The sequence below is a fragment of the Eptatretus burgeri genome, chromosome 3 (assembly GCF_056783735.1).
Source record: "Eptatretus burgeri isolate ZD-2024b chromosome 3, Ebu_testis_v1, whole genome shotgun sequence".
NCBI lineage: Eukaryota > Metazoa > Chordata > Myxini > Myxiniformes > Myxinidae > Eptatretus > Eptatretus burgeri.
Genome location: NC_140963.1, coordinates 78,764,437 through 78,787,797, shown reverse-complemented (window position 1 = coordinate 78,787,797; position 23,361 = coordinate 78,764,437). Strand labels below are relative to the sequence as shown.

At 46.1% G+C, this 23,361-nt stretch overlaps 1 protein-coding gene across 4 annotated transcripts in view; it reads left to right on the top strand.

Annotated features, from left to right (window-relative positions):
* Positions 1 to 23,361, top strand: part of ODAD4 (outer dynein arm docking complex subunit 4) — a 49,899-nt gene that overhangs the window by 1,294 nt on the left and 25,244 nt on the right. For all 4 annotated transcript variants that reach the window (XM_085874155.1, XM_085874157.1, XM_085874156.1 and 1 more), the window contains exon 2: positions 12,034 to 12,165. In XM_085874155.1, coding sequence (XP_085730281.1) covers positions 12,034 to 12,165 — 132 coding nt within the window. The remainder of the gene's footprint in view (positions 1 to 12,033; positions 12,166 to 23,361) is intronic.

Below are 23,361 nucleotides of genomic sequence, written 5' to 3'. Positions count from 1 at the left end.
TGCACCTACGTATGATATCTGGTCGCAATGCTTTGTTTTCGATGTTCATACCTGGTGGAATCAAAAGGTTGTACGTGAGCAGTACTTCAATGTTTTCAGCTATTGCTTTTGGTTCATTTTCCCACAAATTTTCAGAAATTGGTATTTCAAAGTTTTTGCAGATGTGCCAGTGGGATTACTTTGCAAACTCTGTTGTGTCGTCGTGTGTACAGCTGTTCTGACACATTTTTGTTGTTCTTTTTTTCGTGTTAGGTCATTAAGCGTCACATATCATTCTCTTTGCTAACACCCCCCCCCCTCCACCCCTCACCTGTCTTGTTTTTATCCTCCTCTCCCCGACCCTTTTCTCTCACTCTGTCCCCTGCTCGCTCCCCCCTCCTCATAAAATACAGCACTCTCCTCCCACACCTCTGTGTGTCTCTCTCTCTCTCTCTCTCTCTCTCTCTCTCTCTCTCTCTCTCTCTCTCTCTCTCTCTCTCTCTCTCTCTCTCTCTCTCTCTCTCTCTCTCTCTCTCTCTCTCTCTCTCTCTCTCTCTCTCTCTCTCTCTCTCTCTCTCTCTCTCTCTCTCTCTCTCTCTCTCTCTCTCTCTCTCTCTCTCTCTCTCTCTCTCTCGTTCACGTACCCCTCCCTCCCACAGTGAATTGCAACTTTTGGTGAGGTGTCGCTCTCCCCACCTCCCCCTAGCTCCCCCTCCTCATCCTCTATGCCTCCTGTCCCCACTCTCACCCTACACCTGCCTCCTCTCTCTCTCCCTCCCTCTTTCTCGCCCCCACCCCACCCTTTATTGACCCCATCAGCAAAGCGACGAGTTGTATTTGCCAGGGTGTGCATATATATATATATATATATATATATATATGTATATATATTATATATGTATATATATGTATATATGTATATATATATATATATATATATATATATATATATATATATGTATATTATATATGTATATATATGTATATATATATATATATATATATATATGTATATATATTGTTGTGGTTGAGGAAATTCGCAAACCACCATTCAGGTCCCATAGGTGAGATATCTCTGTAAGTATATGTGTAGTTAGCCCAAACCCGTTGTTTAGAGGGAATAAATGTCATTCATTCGGGCTGCAACCCTTCAAGATAGCCGTTTTTCTGTTCTATCTATATTTTGAGCCAACCACGTCTCAACAGCCATCACACAACAACCACCAACCGCAACACCGCTTCACAACAACAACAACGCCAACAGCCACGACCTTTACCGTCACATCTCGCTCTCGCAACCATCGCATCACCGCCATTCCCGCGCCGCTTGTGGGCACCGATCCTGGACTCGTACAGGGCGCGCACCGAGCAGCGGGTGCAAAAAGCGGCCTTTCCGAGAAATCGGATCAAGAATGATTCACGCCCACTTCTGTTCCGTCCTATCAGCGAGCGTGGGCCGATTTGGCCCCGCCTCCAGGCGCTTCGGAGTATAATCGATATATGCAGATTCGAGGATCAGGAATGATTCACGCCCACTTTTCCTCTGTCCAATGGGCGAGCGTGGCTCCGCCCCCAAGCCGATCCTGATCCAAAAATCTGCATATGGTTTCTCCTGTCGCACTATAAAGCGCCGAGCGCGGGGCGAATCGAGGGAAGAGTTGGAGAGTTGTGGCGGCAGCGAAATCAGTCGAGAGAGTGTCTGTCGGGGTCCGGAGAGTCTGGATAAGCCAAGGAGCTTTGTGGAGGTCTGCGCTCGTGTCAGAGTCGGGGAGCTGCGGAGAGGGGAGGCCGGGAACGCGGTCGAGGTCGCAGTGGCGTCGCTCGTCGCGGGACCCAAGCCAGCCAGATATCCACTTTCCCCCGAGCATCAACAACCCCCCCCTGTTTCCCCCCGCGCTGAGATAGTGTGAGAAGGGGGCCCCGTTCCCACCCCATTCCAGGCAGTGCCAGCGAGGCCCGCGGAGTCGGGGCGCCGCTGCCATTTTGCCCCCTTATCGTTGAGGGTGGCCCCTTTTTTCTTTTGCTTTGGAGTATATGTGTTGTCGGCGCCGTCTGTGAAGTAAAACTGTGTAAGTGTTGCCGTGTGCTCGCGTAGTCGGTAGTAGATCTGCATTGTGTTTCTTTTGTTGCAATTGCTTTTGGTGCGTAATTGTTGTTTCTTCTTCTTTTACATTTGCTTTTGGTGCATAATTGTGGTAATTGTATATGTGTGCTTTCTGTTTGCCGCGGAATAAATATGCTTTATGTTGAACTGTTTCTCCCGTTTCGCTTCGTCTTTTCTCTAATTGAATCTCCATCTTACTTCACGTAAAGGGTTGGTCGTGGGCTAAATACGCCCGATAATTAATCGGAACCGTCGAGGTTGACGATAACACCGCTCGGTTATCCCGATTGTACGGAATGGGTCGTTTAAAGTGGCCCGTGTCCGAAGTCGACCTGCGGCGAGGTGCGATCGCCCGGTCTACCCTCCGTGTGGGTACTTAGGTAGGTCGAATTTGGGGAACAACCCTATCCCACGCGGGGGGCCGATTGGTACGATCGTGGTGAGGCCGAAAGGCCCACCCGTGACTAGTTCCCGGCGTTAGTTCGAGAGGGTCACGACGGGATTGTCCGTCCGGTGGGCGACGTGCCGCGATTCGAGTTACGTGGCCGCTCGCACGCCGGCGGGCGCGAATCCGCAACAATATATATATATATATATATATATATATATATATATATATATATATATATATATATATATATATATATATATGTATATATATATATATATATATGTATTGTTGTGGACCTGGGGTTAGGGGCGAAGAACACGAGGGGTGAACTACCTCGGGTTCCCACCAGACTCCGATGGGGGTCCTGCAGCTACTTACACTCGTGCCGCTCATGTCTTGCAGCACGTCGGGCCTCGGATATGGGCTACCATGGGGAAAAAATTCTCCAAATTCCCTTAACACATTGTACTGCACACGCAGAGTCCTGTGGGGCCGGCGCGGTTTCCAAAATAATTTTCTCACGGTCGGGAGGCTCACCCCTCCTATCAGTCACACCCCCGTCTGGGTCGATGCATGCCCCGCACATTTCGCGCACTCATCCACGCCATGTTACTCGCGCTCGCAGACACTCTCTGGCATAATCATACCAGGAGCTTGTGTTAGCCCAAGAGACCCAGGAGCTACCCTCCCCCCCCAAAAAAAAACTCAGCATGTACCCTTTCGTATCATGTACCTGCTCCACCTTCCACAGCCTTACCTTTACTGGACTCACCTGGTCACAGTCTGCTTCGAGGGAGCGTATCCCCTCCGTCTTTTTTTCCTGAAAGAGGTTATCCTGACCCTTACATCGGATCTCATATCAAGACATTCAACAAGCTCAATCTTAATGTCTTTCACCTTTTCTTCTATTTGTGTTTGCTCCTCTTTTACTCTATGTAATTCATCCTTCACCCATTCCACCTCCCTATGCGTCTCTATTAACTCATTTAATTCATCCTTTTCCGTCCCACCTCTTTTTGTGTCTGTTAATTCCTCGCTTGCTATCTTAAACCACTCTTTGGTCTTGTCCTCGTGTTTCTTGATTTTTCATCTCTACTTTCCGTCCCATTTCTTTAACCATTTTCATCATTTCTTAGTGTCTCGCCTTACACTCCTCCTTTACGGCCCCCAATTCCCCCTTCATTTCCTGCTGGCCTTGTTTTAAATTTTGTATCGCGTTCATGTTTTTCCCAATCTCCATTTTTAATTGCCCCTGTCCTTTTTTTATTTCCATCATCCCCGGTCTAAGTTTATCTACTATTCACTTAACCGCCGTTATTTTGTTTGTCACTCCTTCCTTGCCTGTCTTCATCGCGGTCCAAACACCTTCCCCATTCGCCTTCATCCCATTCATTTCCTCACGTACTGTTCTAATCAGGTCAGGTCAGGTAAGGGAGCATATGCCAGAACAGCGCGTCGCTGCGTCCACTTTCCGCCGGTACTCCAGGGGCCTCCGTCTGGCCATCCCCCAGGCAGATGCCAGACCCATCCCCATCTCCTTGAGATGATGGTCAACCTGCTGCAACCATGAGGCACGTGGTCGGCCCACTGGCCTCCTCCACTCATGAGACTCCCTCGCTGAGAGAATCTGGTGAGCAGGATCAGCGTCAGGAAAACGAGCCACATGTCCATACAGCCGCAGCTGACGCTCACGGACTATGCAGGTAACAAATCTCATCCGAGTCTCTCTCAGCAACCGCTCGTTGGAAACAAAATCCGACCAGCGATAGCCAAGGATTCTCCGAAGAGACCTGGTACCAAAGGAATTAAGTCTCCGTCTCAGATCCTTGGTCAAAGTCCAAGTCTCGCACGCATAGAGCAAGACTGGAAGTACCAAGGACCTGAAGACTCGGACTTTCGTCCTCCCGCACAGGTACCGGCAGCGCCACACCCCATGATCCAGTGAATCCATGACTCCCCAGGCCCGACCCAGACGTCTATTGACCTCCGGCTCACAACCTGCGGAGACATGAATATCACTGCCAAGGTAAGTGAATCTATCCACGACCTCAACATCCTCACCACAAACAGACACAGACAGGACAGCAGCATCCAAGATGTCACCGAAAGCCTGGATCTTAGTTTTGACCCAAGAAATCCGTAATCCCAACGGCTCCGACTCCTCATTCAGCACCTCGAGGGCCCCCAAGAGGATGTCTAAAGTCTCCGCAAAGATGACTGCATCATCTGCAAAATCAAGGTCCGAGATCTTGACATTGCCAAACGATGCACCGCAACTTGATCTCTCCGACATCCTCCCAAAAATCCAGTCCATACAAGTGCTGAAAAGTGTGGGGGCAAGTACACATCCTTGACGAACTCCAGCAACAACTGGAAATAAGTCAGAGATGGTACCACCACACTTCACAGCACTCTCAGTACCAGAGTAGAGTTCAGACATCAGATCGATCAGTTTCGGTGGCACCCCACGAAGACCAAGAATCCTCCAGAGGACATCCCGATTCACTGAATCGAACGCTTTACAGAGATCAACATAGGCTGCAAGCAGCCCCTGCCGAAACTCTCGTCTGCGTTCGGTGAGGACACGAAGTGCAAGGATACGGTCAATCGTTGACCTCTTTGGTGTAAAGCCTGACTGCTCTGGACGCTGGTGCTCAAGCAGATGGTGGCGAACCCTATCAAGAATTATCCGAGCAAAGACCTTGCCCGGCACTGAGAGCAGCGTCACCCCTCGGTAGTTGTTGCAGTCTTGGCGATCACCCTTCCCTTTCCAGAGAGGGACAACAAGGCCCCTCTTCCAGTCAGTTGGGATGATGCCTGTGTTCCAGGCAGAGCACAAAACTGCATGCAACGACGCGAGTGCAGCATTTCCACCAGCCTTGAGAAGTTCGGCATGGATGCCACAGATCCCTGGAGCTTTGCCCCGTTTCAACTGGTTCACCGCAGCCTGTGTTTCCACAAGCGATGGTGGACCACAGTTGATTCGAGGGTCAGCAACAGGGATTGTAACACCCTTGACGTCCAACTCGACAGCTGGGGGATCAGCCTGGTACAACCGCTCAAAGTAACCGGCCCAGCGGGCCTTCACTTCAGACTCCTCTGTCAAGAGCCTACCACTCTCTGCTCGAACTGCAGTGCTCCGAGGGATGGGCTTGGATGAACGTAATGCGCGAATTCCCCTGTAAGCGGGACGAGAATCACCTGTCCACAGGTGATGCTCTACCCCTCACAGATTCCTCGCACATAGGCCTCCTTGTCCACCCTCAGTGCACGTACAGTTTTACGCCTCAGCTCCCTGAACAGCTCAGCTCTGCCATTCAGCCTGGCCCTGCGACTCTGGTCAATGGTATCCAGTGTCCCTTGAGAGACAAAATTCTTCTTTGCCCTGCGGTGAACTCCAAGGCATCCACCGGCAACATCAAGGACGGTGGTCTTGAAGGTGCTCCACAACTCTTCAGGACCCCCAAAGCACCCAGACCCCCAAGTGTCCACTCAGCCTGTTCGCAAACTCCTCAGCTACTCTCTCATCCCTGAGCTTGGCAACATCCAGCCTAGGCTGGGATGGTACCATTCTCCAGGATTTAAGGTGCAGCTTTAGAGTTGCTACAACAAGCCTGTGGTCAGTATTGAGGAACTGAGCACTCCGGTAGACCCTGCAGTTCTGGATCATCCTCCAACGACCGTCAATGAGGACATGGTCAATCTCCTTTGCCACACCGCCAGCGTTGGAATACCAAGTCCAGCGATGAGCTTGCGGGCGCTGAAACCATGAACCAGCCACCCTAAGTCCATGACTTCTTGCAAAGTCAAGGAACTTAGTGCTATTCTGGTTCATAGTTCCTGACCCATGGGGACCAACACACACCTCATAACCATCCCTATCAGTTCCAGTCGATGCATTGAAATCCCCAAGACTAGAAGTGTATCTCGTCTGGGGCACTGATCAACCACAGACTCGAGTGTGGCGTAGAATGTGTCCTTCACGGTGAGATCACTCGCCTCAGTCGGAGCATAAATAGAGACCAGGGAAATGACACCTAAGGAGTGGCGAATCCTTAATCTCATAATACGCTCGTTGACCGGTGTTACCTCAATTATCATTGGGGTCAGCTTATTGGACACAGCTACAGCAACTCCTTGGGTATGGTAACCATCAGAGCGACCAGACCAATAGTAGGTGTAACCACCCACCATTATCTCGCCGCAATCCGGTCTCCGAACCTCAGAGAGAGCTGCAATCCCGATGTCCAAACGCTTGAGCTCAGATGATAACAGAGACAGGTGATCATCCTCTCTTAGGGATAGGACATTCCAGGCACCCACCCGAAGGGACCGCCTCAGGTTAACCCAAGGAGACCGCCGTCTGGTGGACGACACCTCAGCACCACTCCGACACACTCTCCCGCAATCTGATCCAGGGATGTTACCCCGTGGTTTCCCTCCTATCAAAGATTGGGGGTCCCGAAGGCTTTGCCCCAATCCTGTCATCCGGTGAGCTGCCCTGCGAAGAGAAGCTGCACAGTAGGTACTCCCACAGAGTGGGTTTTCAGATTTTTTTGCGTTTTTGCGTTTTGCGGAATGAAGCGTTTTACGGTGGCCGGAGTGCAAATCCTGCCACCAACCTCCTAATAAGAAGTAACCCTACTGCAGGAGGACGTCCGCAGACACAGTTGGGCACTAGATATGGATGGCCGTTGGCTCACAAGGAGCTCCTCCGCCCTTTGACAGGTTTTGTTTTTAATCCTGCTGGGTGTCCATATCCAATTCTAATCTCATTAGAAACTGTTCTAATCTCATCTGTCATCCTCTGGTCCATCCTCTGCATATCGTCCTTTACCTCTGCCAGCCCTACGTCCAAGCTTTGCTGCCCCGCCTTTACCTTTTCCAGCTCCGCCTTCATTTCCTCCTGATTCGCTGTTTGCTGTGTTTGTATATTCCCTTCCATTTTATCCATTTTTCCTTGCATATTCCCATTCATTCATTGCATCTTCCCATTGATTTCATCCCTCAGTTGGTTTTGTCCTGCTTGTATATTCCCTTCCATTTTTTGCATTTCACTCCTCTGTTGGTCCAGCATTTGTTTCATCATTTCAAACATCTGATTCATCTCAAATGGCTTTGGTGAAGCTTATCTGCTATGATTGAGTGTGGATTTCAGGGGAATCGCTACATCCTCCGTGAGAGGAATTTGGTGGTGGGGGTCCCCAAGCATTGTTGCTGTCCCAGGTGCCCCCAGGCTTACCTCTGGGTATTGCTGCAGGGAATGATCTCCCTCAAAGCTGTCGTCATGAGCCATAGATGCTTCTAAAATTGTTGTTTCAAAAACCAACGGGACCAGCTCGTCTTGGTCGGCCATGGTCCACACAAATATTTAAAGAAAATTTATATTCTAACCTGCTTTTAATTTTGGGGGTGCGTTAAGCACACCCCAGGTCAAAATCTCGCTCCTGAACACCAAAGTGTTCAGGGTTCGTATCCCACTTCTGACACCAAAGTGTTGCGGACTCGGGGTCAGGGGCGAAGACCACGAGGGGTGAACTACCTTGGGTTCCCACCAGACTCTCACACATGAATAACTTTGTGACGCGGAGGGTCGCTAATTGACCGTGAACGGCAATAACTCGACCACGTGACTTAGGGTCCTCCATCTAATTAATACTGTTTACCTAAAGGTCATGTGATCTAATTACCAGGGAACACACCCTTGGTGCGCACTTGCTCAAACTGGATCACCTTACCAGATCAGATGCAGCCGAGCGGAACTGCCAAGCACGTACTGGCTAGGAAACAGATCGTTGGGGAATAATATCTCGGCATAACTAGGGTGCGGGCCATGCTGGACCAATGAAAGAAAACACGAAAACGAGCTGGGAACACTTCAATACAAACATTTATTTACAATCAAGCAAAGAAAAGTATGTGGCACAGTGAATGAGGATTTATTTTTTGTACAGCAGGGGATAGCAAGGAATTTGTGGGGTGCGGCAAAAGACAACTTACAAAAGAAGCGCATAGCAGGATTATCCCAACTATCTTCTACAATATTACTGACTGGAGGATAGGTGCCATCTCTCTCTCTCTCTCACACACACACACACACACACACACACACACACACACACACACACACACACACACACACACACACACACACACACACACGGTAAGTTAGAGAGCCAAGAAAGAAAGAGAAAGGTGAGGATGAGTGTCCTCTAAATATCTGGCACAGTCGGCTGACTAACATGGCCCAGGACGCTTCGGGAGGGGGAATTGGAAAGATATTGGTGTCTATGCTGTGGGAGTTGGAGGTGCAATGTATGCGACATGAGGGGTGCGGTGTTGTGTCAAAGGAAAATGGGATTGCGAGTCAGTAACGTTCTTCTTTGTGCATCCTCAGAAGGCAGGATAGAGGGGTGGAAAAAGAGAGAGGAGAATAGATGCGTGAGAAGAACGATCCCTAACCTAACTGTGTAAAGGTCTGTATGTGTTGTGTGTACCTCCACGGGATGCTCCGCCTAAGCGTTCCCACCTCGTGATATGGCGCGTTAATCTCCCTCCTATTTATTCACTGGGGCTCGTGGCAACGTGTGCTCCGCACTGGTCCGTCTGGCTGCGCGGGGGTGGCGGACGTCAACAGCATGGCAGGGAGTCTCGAAGGATAGCAGTCACACTTGGATCAGGTTCTCGATGAAGAAGCTCTTTTGAAGAAACGCGCTCTGGACGGCAATCGCACACAAATAATGTTCTGAAGAAGAGCCTCTAACGACTCTGCGCTACCCCCCTTGTATTTCCCCGTGTGCTGGAGGCATTTGTGGTCAAAGTGGTGAGATTTGGTGAGCGAGGTGCGGAGTAAGGTGAGGTGCTGGTTAGGAATTGGCACACAGATTTGAATGAAATAATGGCGTGCAAATTCCCAGGCCAGGCTGTCTTGTGTGCAACGGGGATCGGGGTGATCCGAACCACGGAAAGCATCACGTTGTGTTTGAAACAATTGTTTATTGAATGGCGTGTGTGCTTGCATGTTTGTTATGTACTATGGCTAAGAGGAATAATATATGTATATATATATATATATATATATATATATATATATATATATATATATATATATATATATATACACATACATATATATTGTTGCGAATTCGCGCCCGCCGGCGTGCGAGTGGCCACGTAACTCGAATCGCGGGACGTCGCCCACCGGACGGACAATTCTGTCGTGACCCTCTCGGACTAACGCCGGGAACTAGTCACGCGTGGGCCTTTCGGCCTCACCACGATCGTGCCAATCGGCCCCCCGCGTGGGATAGGGTTGTTTGCCAAATTTGACCTACCTAAGTACCCACAAGGAAGATGACCTCGCCGCAGGTCGACTCCGGACACGGTCCACTTAAGCGACCAGTTCCATACTATCGGGATAACCGAGCGGTGTTATCGTCAACCTCGACGGTTCCGATTAATTATCGGGCGTATTAAGCCCACTACCAACCTTTTACGTGAAGCAAGATGGAGATTCAATTAAAGAAAAGACGAAGCGAAACGGGAAAACAGTTCAACATAAGGCACATTTATTCCGCGGCACACGGAAAGCACACATATACAATTACAACAATTATGCACCAAAAGCAGATGTTACAAAAGAAACACAACAATGCAGATCTACTACCGACTACGCGAGCACACGGCAACACTTACACAGTTTTACTTTACAGATGGCGCCGACAACACATATACTCAAAAGCAAAAGAAAAGGGCCACCCTCAAAGACAAGGGGGCAGACGGGGCCTGTGGGCCGCGAGACCGGGTGGAGCCTACCCGTGTCTTGAGATGAGCCGCAAATGTGGCGGCAGTGCCCCGACTCCGTGCTCCTTTGCGGGTTTCGTTGGCACTGCTTGGAGTGGGGTGGGAACGGGGCCCCCTTTTCGCACTATCTCAGCGCGGGGGGAAAAAGGGGGGAATTGTTGATGCTCTGGGAAAGAGGATAGCTGGCTTGCTTGGGTCCCGCGACGAGCGACTCCACTGTGACCTCGACCGCGCTCCCGGCTTCCCCTCTCTGCAGCTCCCCGACAGACTCCGAACCCCGACAGACTCCGACCTCCGACAGACTGACTCTCCTCCAGACCCGACTTGACTGCTGCTGCCACACTCTGCCGCTGCCACACTTCTCCAACTCGCCTTGACTCTTCTCCAACTCCCTTGACCAAAAAATTCTGACTGAATTCACCCCGCGCTCGGCGCTTTATAGTAGTGTAGGAGAACTCATGCAAATTTCTGGATCAGAACGAGCTCGGGGGTGGAGCCACGCTCGCCCATTGGACAGAGAAAAAGGGGCGTGAATCTCCCCTGATCTTCGAATTTGCATATATCGATTCTCCTCCTGACGCGCCTGGAGGCGGGGCCAAACCGCCCTGTGCTTGCTGATTGGACGGATCAGAAGTGGGCGTGTATCATCCCTGATCCGACTTCTCCACGGGAAGGCCGCTATTTGCACCCGCGGCTCGGCGCGCGTCCCGCACGAGGCCACGACAGCCTGACGCTCGGTGCCCACAAGCGGTGCGGGAATGGCCGCAGAAGGAGAGGCGAAGGTGTTGGAGGGTTTAAAGTGGTGGTCCATGGCCACGGCGACGTTTGGAATGGCGGTGATGCGATGTTTGCGGGACCGAGTTGTGAAGGTAAAGGTCGTGGCTGTTGGCGTCGTTGTTGTTGTGAAGTGGCGTTGCGGTCGGTGGTTGTTGTGTGATGGCGGTTGAGACGTGGTTGGTTCAAAATAAATATAGAACAGAAAAACGGCTATCTTAAAGGGTCGCAGCCCGAATGAATCACATTTATTCCCTCTAAACAACGAGTTTGGGGCTAACTACACATGTACTTACAGAGATATCTCACCTACGGGACCTGAATGGTGGTTTGAGAATTTCCTCAACCGTAACAATATATATATATATTTATATATATATATATATTTATATATATATATATATATATATATATATATATATATATATATATATATATATATATATATATATATATATATATATATATGGCCCAAACACTTGTCCTCTCAAAATGCAAGGACTTGGAAACAGGATAATACTCTGGCCATGGTTACACCTCACTATCTCTGTGCAGCAGCCTGTCTCAACACTCAAACCCTCTGGTTGTCCTGCCAATGTTCTGTTATTTAATATTTGCTGACAAAGATTAATTACTTATTCAAGGGCTGACTGACAAAGGGGTGATGTTGAGACAGTGGTGGAGTGGAGGGAGTTGGTATACAAGGGAGGATGGGCAAATCGTGAAGGAACTAACAAACAAGCAGCATAAATAAGGACATACAGACAGAGCAAGGGAGCCAAATGAGGATGTGCAGTGTCCAGTGTCCCTTTACTCTGTGTCCTTTTTCCCACTGCCTAGTTCTCTGGAAGATACCCCTCTGTCCTCCACCATTGCTCTTCCTTGGGTCAGGACTTTCTATGTTCATGGAATGTTAAGCTCCAATTTTGTCATGAGCTATTGTTTCAAACCACAGTGCTGCTTACTAACCTTGCTTTAACAGGGCTTAGAGAACAAGGAAGATGACCTTAATCTCTTGCTTGATCGGTCCAAATGCTACTTGAGGATGGGAAACACAGTGGCTGCTCTGAATGACGCAGAGACTACACTGCAAGTAAACAAAACCTTTTTGAAGGTAAATCCCATTCATTTTACATAGTCACAAACATGGTATTTGTGTCACAAACACTGTTTTTATGATCAGGCTCATGATAACTCGATTGCAAAAATGACTGAGTGGCAATTTCAATTCCAATTCTGAAGCACAATCTTCCCATCGATTAATCCTGCAGAGGTGATCAACTCAACAATTTGTGTGGGAATGAAATAAGCAGGGAACCACAAGAAGAACAGGACTGGGTCTCTCATTGAAATACACTGCATAAAATATTTCCATTAATTGCAATACAGTATATACTGCACATATATTTCCTGTCTGTCATCCTTCCGAGGTCAGCAAAATGATTACCAGCTCTGGGAAAAGATAAGCCATTCAAGCATCCTGTGTCAGGGTGGTGACCCGTCTAGGATTGTGCCACCAAGCGAATGAAACTGCCTCGGCAGCCCTATGCACCAGCATGAAGAGGAATATACAGTATATTGTTGCAGCTCCGGGGTTGCGGGGGTACTACGAGGGAGGAGATATTCCTGGTTTATCCCCGTACTCACCGGGAATTGCATGCCCTCACACACGAATAAGTTTGTGTCATGGTGGGTTGCTAATCAATGGCGAATGCCAATAATTTGACCATATGACCCAGTGTCCTCCATCTGACTAACGTTTAACTGGGTATACATGGTAGCCTTATCGGGGAATCACACCCTCGATGCGTACTTATGTTACTTACCATCTCAGGTGCAGCCGAGTAGAGCTGCCACAAACGCACCGGCTAATCGGTAGATTTTGGGGGTATAACTTCCCGGCTGTGCTCAGGTGTGGACCATGCTGGACCAATGGAGGAAAAGACAAAAACGAGCTGGGTACATTAATAAGAAGTCAGATTTATTTTAACACAGCATGGAAAATTATGTGGCACAGTAATGGATTTATTCATAAATGTACAGCAGGGAGAAGTAGGGAATTTGTGGGTGTGAAAAAAGAAATGTGGTATTCACAAAAGAAGACACAGGGCAGTATTACCCCGATAAACTTGGACAATCTTAAATTACACTATACATGACAGTCGCAATTACACACACACACACACCTGAGAAAAATTAGAGACAGCTTCGAAAGTGGAGAGGCAGTTGAGGACTTGCAACCTCCCTCATGGTACCTGGCATGGTCAGCAACGGAAAACTGAAGGTGTCTATGATGTGGGAGTGGGAGGTGTGAGTGTAGTGCAACATGTCGTGTGGTGTGGTGTAAGAGGAAATTATAAGAGGTGTGAGTCAGTAAGGTTGCTCTGAAAAGAACGGTTGTTTGGGACTTGCCCTCGCCGATTGCACTTATGCGTCCACAGTGGAGGAGAGAAAGATGGGCGAGAAGATGCATAAGAGAAAGACCTTAATGGATTTGTGTAAGAGTGTAAGTGTAAATGTTGGCTGCTGGATGCAGCCGAACACTGAGCGTCAATGACACGGGTGTGGTCCCGGCCTGTTCCGGCAATCACTTGCTGCTCCACCCTCTTCTCTCGGTTGCACTGACTTGTGGCAAGATTCACTCGGATGCTGGAGAGCTCTCATATGACCGTCTTGAGACGTGAAGAGAAGTGAAGTCTGCTGCAGTCCCCCGATATCTGCTGAAGTCTTGTGATATCTCCCTAATCTGCTAAGGTCTGCTTTGATTGTGAGCCGAATTGTTCCTTTTATGGGCTCCCGAGTGAGGGTGGCGCTAAAAGTTGGATGAAATGAGACTGTAGGCATTTCCGAGCTCCCCCATTGGTGCACAGCAGTCACCCCACTCCGTAGCCACGCCCCGCCAGGCCTTGGAAATGAAAATGGCCCCATTCGCTTTTGGACCTTGCCATGCGCCGGAGCTCCGAGATCAACATGGGGTGAGAGTTTTCGGGAGCGCTCTCCGGCCCTGACCATGGGCTGGACTCTTTTTAAGCATGGCCATTTAGAGAAACCCCAGCGCTATCCGTATGTCTTCGAATGTTTCCCAGCACATTCTTGTGCTTTGAGTTACACACTGAAACACCCCAATCCTCCTTACTCTCATTCCTTCAGCATCTTCCGAGACTGTGGTGAGTGTCCAAGAGGTTGATGGCAGTTGCGGCGGTTATAGAGAGGTGAGAGAAGTGCTGTGGCATTTGTGGTGAAGAGATTGGGAGAGGTGGTTGTAGATGTGGCATTGCGATGAAGAGGTTGAAGATGTTCACAGCTGTGGCGTTTGTGGTGAAGACATGGATGTAGGTTATTGTGGGGATTTTTAGAAGAAGTGTGGAGTGGTTATGGTGAGCATTATAATGTTGTCGTGAGCATAATGAGTGTCTGAGGTGAGGCGGTAGTTGGATTTTGGCACGCAGTTTGAATGGAAATTGGCACGTGTTTGCAAAGGAACCTCGCTGTGCTTCGCATTCCTGGTACCGTTACTGTTCTGCATGCATGCTTGCATGGTTTGTGTAAGAAGTAAAGTCTTCTTCTTCTTTCGGCTGCTCCCGTTCGGGGTCGCCACAGCGGATCATCCGTATGATCCGCATAGTGAGTTGGCACATGTTTTACGCTGGATGCCCTTCCTGACGCAACCCTGGTCGCCTCTTACGACACAGGGATATGGTACACCTATTTTAACCGGGGTATACACCGGCCCAGTACACTGCTACTCACTTCGCCGACCTCGGAAGGATGACAGGCTGAGTCAACCCCCTGGTGTATTAATTCAGTGGCCCAACTGGGCTTGAACTCAGGACCTTTTGGATCCCAAGCCGCTGCCCTAACCACTGCGCCAACACCAGGCTTAATTGTGAAAGAAGTAAAGTAAGGCAAAGGAATTAAATAAAAGAAAGGATACAGGATTGAAGACCAAACTACATAAAATCCCTACACAACACATCTTTCCCATTTACCCACGAGACATATTAAAAGGACTAACTAAACACATACTCATGAAATAACTGCCTTGGGAGTGCTGTATGTTGTGTACCGTTGCCTCAGAGGAGTGCAAGTTTTACAAAACCGCAACAACATGCAGCACTGTGCAAAAATTTGAGTTCTTTACATATTTGTGGTGCTATTTCCCCATTACACATTTGTGGGAAGTTAGAAGTGTGCAATAAGTATCAGTAGAGAACAAGTGAAATTTCTGTGAAAGTCAATTTACTCTGACAGTTGCCTTTATGTATGTAAAATAAATTAGGAAATTGAAAAAGTTTTATTTTTTCTTTACATGTTTTATTATCATGTGCTTGTAATGTCCACTTACCACAAAGAAAATATACAGGAAATAGTTTGTGGATGTTTTTTTTTTACATGAAATAATAATAAATTATTGAAGTAATCAACACCAGTTACATAAATGCAAATTACAAGAAACCACAATAAAAGTTGCAAATTCGTATAATATATGAAATTCATTTTCATTAGCTTGTTCTCTTGCTTGAAAGTCTTTGAGTGGTTTCAGAATAGTGCCAAGGAAGCAACTTTCAACAGAACAGCATGTTAAGAACCAAACTCTGTGAGAAGGACAGAAAATAGCAGAAAAGCTGAAGATCTCCTACAATGGTGTGAGGTACACTTTGCAACACCTGAAATAAACTGGCTTGGCACATTAGATAAGAAAAGGCAAGGAAGACTCAGAAGAACCTCCCCAAGGCAAGACAAGCACTTGAAGTTGCTCAGCTTACGTGATACAAGTAAATCAAGTCAGCAGGTGACAAATGAAATGAGAGCAGGCCTAAACATTAACATCTCATCCAGCAATGTGTGCAGGAGGCTGATTGCTGCAGGTCTTCATGGCAGAGTTGCAGGAAAGAAACCACTGTTGAAACCACAGAACATGGAGAAAATATTGAAATTTGCAAGGCAACACAAAGATTGGGCAACTGAACAATGTAATTGGGTACGCTGATCTGATGAATCTATGTTTGAACTTCTTGGATCTAACAGATGCCACTTCATATGTTGAAGACCTGGAGAAGGTTATGACACAATGTCTGCAGCCCACTGTTAAACACAGGGGAGTCTCTGTGACTCTCTGGGGTTGGATCTCAGCTTTTGGTTTTGGAAAACTTGTTAAAATCAATGTGATGCTAACAAAATAGAAGAACAAGCAGATACTGCAGCACCATGAATTGTCTAGTGGAAATCATTTAATCGGAAGTGGATTCATTTTCCAACAAGATAACAATCCAAAACACACTTCCAAGATAGTAAAACTGTTTTTAGAGAACACGGTTACAGCTGCTGGTATGCTCCAAGTGTAAGAATGGCCACCTCAGAATCTGGACATGAGTTCCAGCTCGGCCATATCGAAGCAGAGAAGAACAACAGGAACCCAACTAACCTGACAGAACTGTGGAATGTACTGCAGGATATTTGGCACACTCTTCCTGGAAGAGTGCTTCAATCATATGCAGGAAGCATGAGTGAAAGAGTGATGGCACTCAAGAAGGCAAAGCATGGACACACAAAGTATTGACTGATGCTATAAATTGACACTGTTCTTGTTATTTACTGAAGTAGTATGTTTGAAGTGCATTTATAAAGGCTGTTAATTAACAACAACAAACACATTTGACTGTTTATATTGATAATTTGATGAATTGGAATAACCCAAATGTTTACAGAGTACTGTTTTTTATACATATATATTTATTATATACAGTATATCAGATGTGCCTCCTGACTGTTACGGTAAGCATCACCATGGATTATGTCTCACACGGTAAATCCGTATAATCCACACAGAACAACCATCTGTCTGCCACCCAGCCGATTGTTCCTGCTAATGTAAACCATTCAACCAGAAGGCACATGATGTGATCGGCAGGAAAATCGAAACATGTGGAGTGTGACAAGCACTCTGCCGATCCCCATTGGACACAGTCCTACACCAAAGCTTCGCCTCTAACACAGAGGCCTCAGCCCAGTGACTTTGTTAAGCAAACAAAGATTATATGGTGAACATCAGTTTACCATCAAAAGGAGCCACCAATTCGGATTTTAGCCTCATTTGCCTTCATCAGGATGGCATACCGATAAATATCCAACCAATGATGACCACATTTGTCGTTTATACATCAGATGCACCTCCTGACTGTTCTGGTGAGCTGATGTGGACAGTGGACAGGTTGTGTGTGTGACAAAGATGATTTGATTAGATTTTGGTGAAGATCCGAATCCTGATCTGGATATAGGAATTATTTAAATTTTCTAAGTGATTCATCACAATTGAGAGATAATATAAGGCCAAAAACGATATAGTGCTGCACAGCATGATGTTTCAAAAATATAATGGGCCCGATATGTTCTCGTGGATCAGGCATTATGTGGCAGAGGAATGTGCTCTACCGAGTGCCCTTCCAGTTTCAGAGTAAAATCAGCTGTTTCTGTAGGTTTCCTCTGCTGGGTAGTGCATTTCACAGCAAAGACTGAACCGTGAGCACAAAGAAGCTTTCAAAAGACCTCCAGGATAAAGTTGTGGAAAGGCACAGATATTCAGATAAGGGAATGGGTAAAAAAGATTTCAAAGGCCTTAAATATCCGTTGGAACACGGTCAAATACAATCATTAAGAAGTGGAAGGTATATGGTACCACCAAGACCCTGCCTAGATAAGACCGTCCCTCCAAACTGGATGACCAAGCAAGGATGAGAATGATCAGAGAGGCCAACAAGAGGCCAATGGCAACTTCGAAAGAACGATGTGACTTTATGGTAAATACTGGTCACTGTGTGCATGTGACAACAATATCCCAAGCACTCCACAAGTCTGGCCTGTATGGTAGAGTGGCAAGAAGGAAGCCATTACTCAAAAAAGCCCACCTTGAATCCCATTTGAGGTCTGCAAGAAAACACTCCGGAGATTCTGAAGCCATGTGGCAAAAAGTTTTTTTGGTCAGACAAAACAAATATGGAACTTTTTGGCCAAAATGCAAAACGTTACGTTTGGTACAAACCCAACGCAGCGCACCACCCAAAGAACACCATCCCTACTGTGAAGCATTGTGGATTACAGCATCATGTTATGGGGATGCTTCTCATCAGCATGGACTGGGGCACTTGTCAGGATAGAAGTGAAAATGGATGGAGCAAAATACAAAAAAATCCTGGAGGAAAACCTGCTGCCCTCTGCAGGAAAGCTGAAATTGGATCGGAAGTTCACCTTTCAGCATGACAACGACCCGAAGCACACTGCCAAAGCTCCACTGGAGTGGCTAAGGAACAAAAACATAAATGTCCTTGAGTGGCCCAGTCAGTACCCCGACCTAAATCCAATCGAAAATCTGTGGCATGACTTGAACATTGCTGTCCATCAATGCTCCCCACGCAACTTCACTGAGCTTGAACAGTTTTGTGCAGAAGAATGGGTAAATATTGCCCAGTCAAAGAGTGCAAAGTTGGTAGAGACCTGTCCCAGCAAACTCACCACTGAAATTGCTGTCAAAGGTGCTTCCACCGAGTATTAAATCAGAGTGGTGGACACTTATCCAACCAAGATATTCTAGTTTTGTATGTTTAAATAATTTTCTGATATTTGTAGAATTTGTTTTTCACTTACAAGTTGTGGGTTACGATGTGTGAATAAAAATGGAAAAAGTCTAATTTAACGCAATTTAATTCCAGGCCAAAAGGAATCAAAAGGTGAAAATTTTGAAAGCAGGTGTAGACTTTCTATCGGCACTGTATATAAAGCTCTTTCTAACCACTGACTCACTCACTCACTGATATAAATGTTTAGTACTTTATTGGAGGGGTAAGAAGCTGAAATTTTGCATATGAATGTAACTCAAAGCCAATATCCCAGGGGAAAAAAATCACAAAACCATCGGAAAATGTCCATGCACGAAAATATCTGCAAACAAAAGTCTGCCCATGCAGACTTGCTCTGCTCATGGTGGGTCACATGACTCAAGACAATGGAGCTTACACTCAAACTGGTTGCTGGGCAATGCAAACATGCACCTCTTCCACCTTTTATTTTATAATCTTTCCTGTATTTCCTTTAAAATTACTACAACTGTAAACTGTCAAATTAGTTCATTTTAATCACTAATTCTTGATTTGATTGAGTTATTTAGCTGCTTACATAATGCAACCACAATCCACTTCATTAATTAAATACAGCTCTTTCATAAACAACTTCATCAAATTTATAAAGCTTAAATATATATATATATATATATATATATATATATATATATATATATATATATATATATATATATATATATTCTAACCACTGACTTACTCAGATAAATGTTTCGTATTTTCTCGGTGGGTGAAAAAGCTGCATAATGGTGTAACTCAAAGTTAAGATTCCAGGAAAAAGAAATCACAAAACTCACCGTAAATGTCCGTAAACAAAAATATCCATAGACAAAAATTGGCCCTCGAGCTTGACTCCTGTTCACGGAGGGTCACCGGACCAAGCACAATTGTGCGCCATGTGATCTCGCACAAACACGATCACTCGCGGATGTTCTTCAGTTTTATGACAATATATGATATGAGAAATGTCGCCTGGTGTTGGCGCAGTGGTTAGGGCAGCGGCTTGGGATCCAAAAGGTCCTGAGTTCAAGGCCCGTGGGCCACTGAATTAATACACCAGGGGGTTGACAGCCTGTCATCCTTCCGAGGTCTGCGAAATGAGTACCAGTGTACTGGGCCGGTGTATACCCCGGTTAAAATAGGTGTACCATATCCCTGTGTCGTAAGATGCGACCAGGGTCGCGTCAGGAAGGGCATTCGGTGTAAAACATGTGCCAAATCACTATGCGGATCATACGGATGATCCGCTGTGGCGACCCCGAAAGGGAGCGGCTGAAAGAAGAAGAAGAAAATGATATGAGAAATGTCGATGCGTTTTTGTTGTTTATGGATAATGTACAGTGGTAGAAGTTGTAAACATTAATTGTTTTCATCTGGAGTACAGTGATACATGTTGCAGTGCATATTTCAAGTATGCCTGGTGTTGGCTTAATGGTTTGGGTGGTGGGCTTGGGATCCTAGATTTCAAGTATGCCTGGTGTTGGCTTAATGGTTTGGGTGGTGGGCTTGGGATCCTAGATTTCAAATATGCCTGGTGTTGGCTTAAAGGTTAGGGTGGTGGACTTGGGATCCTCGGATCATGAGTTGTTGAATTAATACCAGGCATATTTGAATTGTTGAATTAATACCAGGTGGGGTTGACTCTGCCTGTCATCCTCTGAGGTCGGCAAAATGAGTGCCAGCTTGCTGGTGTCCTGTGTCAGAGTAGCGACCTTTCCATGATTGTACCCAATAGCCAAGGAGACTGCTTAAGCAGCACCAATGCTCTGCACAGAGTATGGTCCCGATGGATGGATATTTCAAGTATTGCATGTTTATATATGCAGTTTTACATTTGTATCAGGCACCCTAGTTATAACAAACATTCAGAACATGTTTGAGTGAATGCATATTTACCCTGTATTCATGATTCCATTGTCCTGACAAGTTGCTCGGGCCGAAGGATGACTATGAGATCCAATTGTCACATTGCTGGAAATGCTGGAGATAAAGATCCCATTTTCCCTGCAAATTGACCAAAAATATGTTTCCCGAAACATCAAAATAAACAATCATTTTCTTACTCCTTGTGATTTTGCATTGCCCTGGTGCTGAAATATACTGTCCAGGGACTCTGCCGAAGAAGAGCGATGGTGACACTCAGCTGAGTGAGGCAAGATTGAATCCGCCCCCTTGGAACAGTCAGGTGAAGACATTCAGAGAGAACATAAAACAGAATCTTGTTTCTGCAATGGAATTAAAGGGGTTTTTTTGGAAACAAAAAATGCTAGCTGTACAATTTGCAATGTTTTCATGGCCTGCTTCGCCGCATAGTCAAATTATGCTTCACATCAGTATTTTATCTCTCCAGTCAGGCATGCCTTCTTCATCATCGATTTAAAGTAGACAAAATGACCATTATTATTGTACCATACTCAAATGGAAGACCAAATATTGCATTAGAGTGATCAGAAGGAAGCCAAATAATTAAAGAGCAAAGATGGAATCATCAGGGGGAACCTGGATAGGATTCGCGTCTCAGCAGCTACTCCTTTACCCTCAAACCCATCCAAGCAGAGCCAAGTGAACCTTACAGAAAAATTTCTGCAAGAATTAACTTCTCCCGAGACAGATAGATAAATAAATGAAGAGTAAAATAGATGAAAGAAAAGAAAAAAGCAAGAATTAGAAAGAATAAAGACAAATGTGAAAAGGTAGAAAGAAATCTGAAAGGAACACCAGACAAAGATGTTGGGAAGAACCTGGATATATATATATATATATATATATATATATATATATATATATATATATATATATATATATATATATATATATATATATATATATATATATATAAATAAATACATATGAGGCCCGGCGAGGAGGAGTGATGTAAGCGACATTTTGTAATGATATGATGATGATAGGCTCGGATAATAGGGTAAGGGTTAAAATAGTGATATATGGCATTAACTCCAAAATGGCCGATGTGGCCCTTACATCACTCCTCCTCGTGGCGCCTCATGTACATATATGTATATATATATATATATATATATATATATATATATATATATATATATATATATATATATATATATATATATATATTTCAGCAGTTACTCTCCAGGCTCAAATTTATCGACAGGTCTGGAGTGCAAACACAGATAGCACAAAGAATCACTATCTCTCGACCAGCCTATTGCACAATTGTTAGTTATATAAATTAAATCAATGTATACAAAGGAAAGATGCTAACTTAACATGATGGTTACTTGAATTAGCTCTGTTGTAAATGACACAAGGTGGTAACAGCTACAAGAGTTTGCCGTACAGTGTGAAAGGGCCACACAACAAACCCTCCCAACTACCTTCGTTACAACCCTCTTAAAGAAGTTCAATCTCAAAAACTTTTGGGACTCAATCTCAACCATAATCTTTCTTGGGTAAACCACATTTTAAAGTTGGCCTGCCTGCCGACTGGGCACCCGCCAATGTGCAAAGTACTTCTTTTGCACACCTGAACTCTTATCCACCTACATGGTTGATTAGAGTTCAGGTGTGCCAAGGAAATAATTTTGTCAAACACTTGGGATAGGTTGATGAAACACTTGGAATATGTCTTTCAATCCAGATAAATCTCACACTCACTTCTCTCTCTCTCTCTCTCTCTCTCTCTCTCTCTCTCTCTCTCTCTCTCTCTCTCTCTCTCTCTCTCTCTCTCTCTCTCTCTCTCTCTCTCTCTCTCTCTCTCTCTCTCTCTCTCTCTCTCTCTCTCTCTCTCTCTCTCTCTCTCTTTTTCTGAAAGGACCATCTGGAAAACTCTCCCATCAACTTTCTCAGCAATCCTCTTAAGGAAGTTCAGTCACTCAAACTCTTGGGTCTCACTATCACTTGCAATCTTTCTTGGGCAAACCACATTTCAAAGTTGGCCTTCAAAGCTAGTTACCGACTGGGCACCCTCCGTCGAAGAAAATCATTCCTCGGCACACCTGAATACCTATCCACCCAAAAAGCCTTCATCCACAATTTGGTGGAGTACTGCTCTCCCCTCTGGGTTGGCTCCCCTGCCTCACACCTGGCTCATCTTGATGCCATGGAAACCAAAGCCTTCAAGATCAGTGGAATTTCCTGCAGCGAAGCTGAGTCGATGGGCTTTCTGGTGAAACTCACAAAATCCAGAATCACTACTCACCTTCACTCATTCACTCCTCTTTTTTCCTCACCTTCCCTCCAGGTGTTGGTTTAATGGTTAGGGTGGCAGGCTTTGGATCTTAGGGTCCTGAGTTCAAATCCCACTCAGCTGTTGAATTAATACCAGCTGGGGTTAACTCAGCCTGTCATCCTTCTGAGGGAAGCAAAATGAGTGCCAGCATGCTGGTATATTGTGTCGGAGTGCTGACCCGTCCAGGATTGTGCCCAATAGCCAAGGACACTGCTTGCAACACCAACGCTTTGCACAGAGTATGGTCCCAATCTCCTCCTCCTCCTCATGCTGGTATCCTGTGTCAGCGTGGCAACACGTCCAGGATTGTGCCCAATCGCCAAGGAGACTGCTTAAGCAGCACCAACACTCTGCACAGAGTATTGTCCCAATCTCCTCCTCCTCCTCCTTCCAGGTTTCATGTCACAGACTCACTTCTGATGAATTCCGCAAAGTCTGCCAGTAACTCACTTCTGATGAAACTCCCAAAATC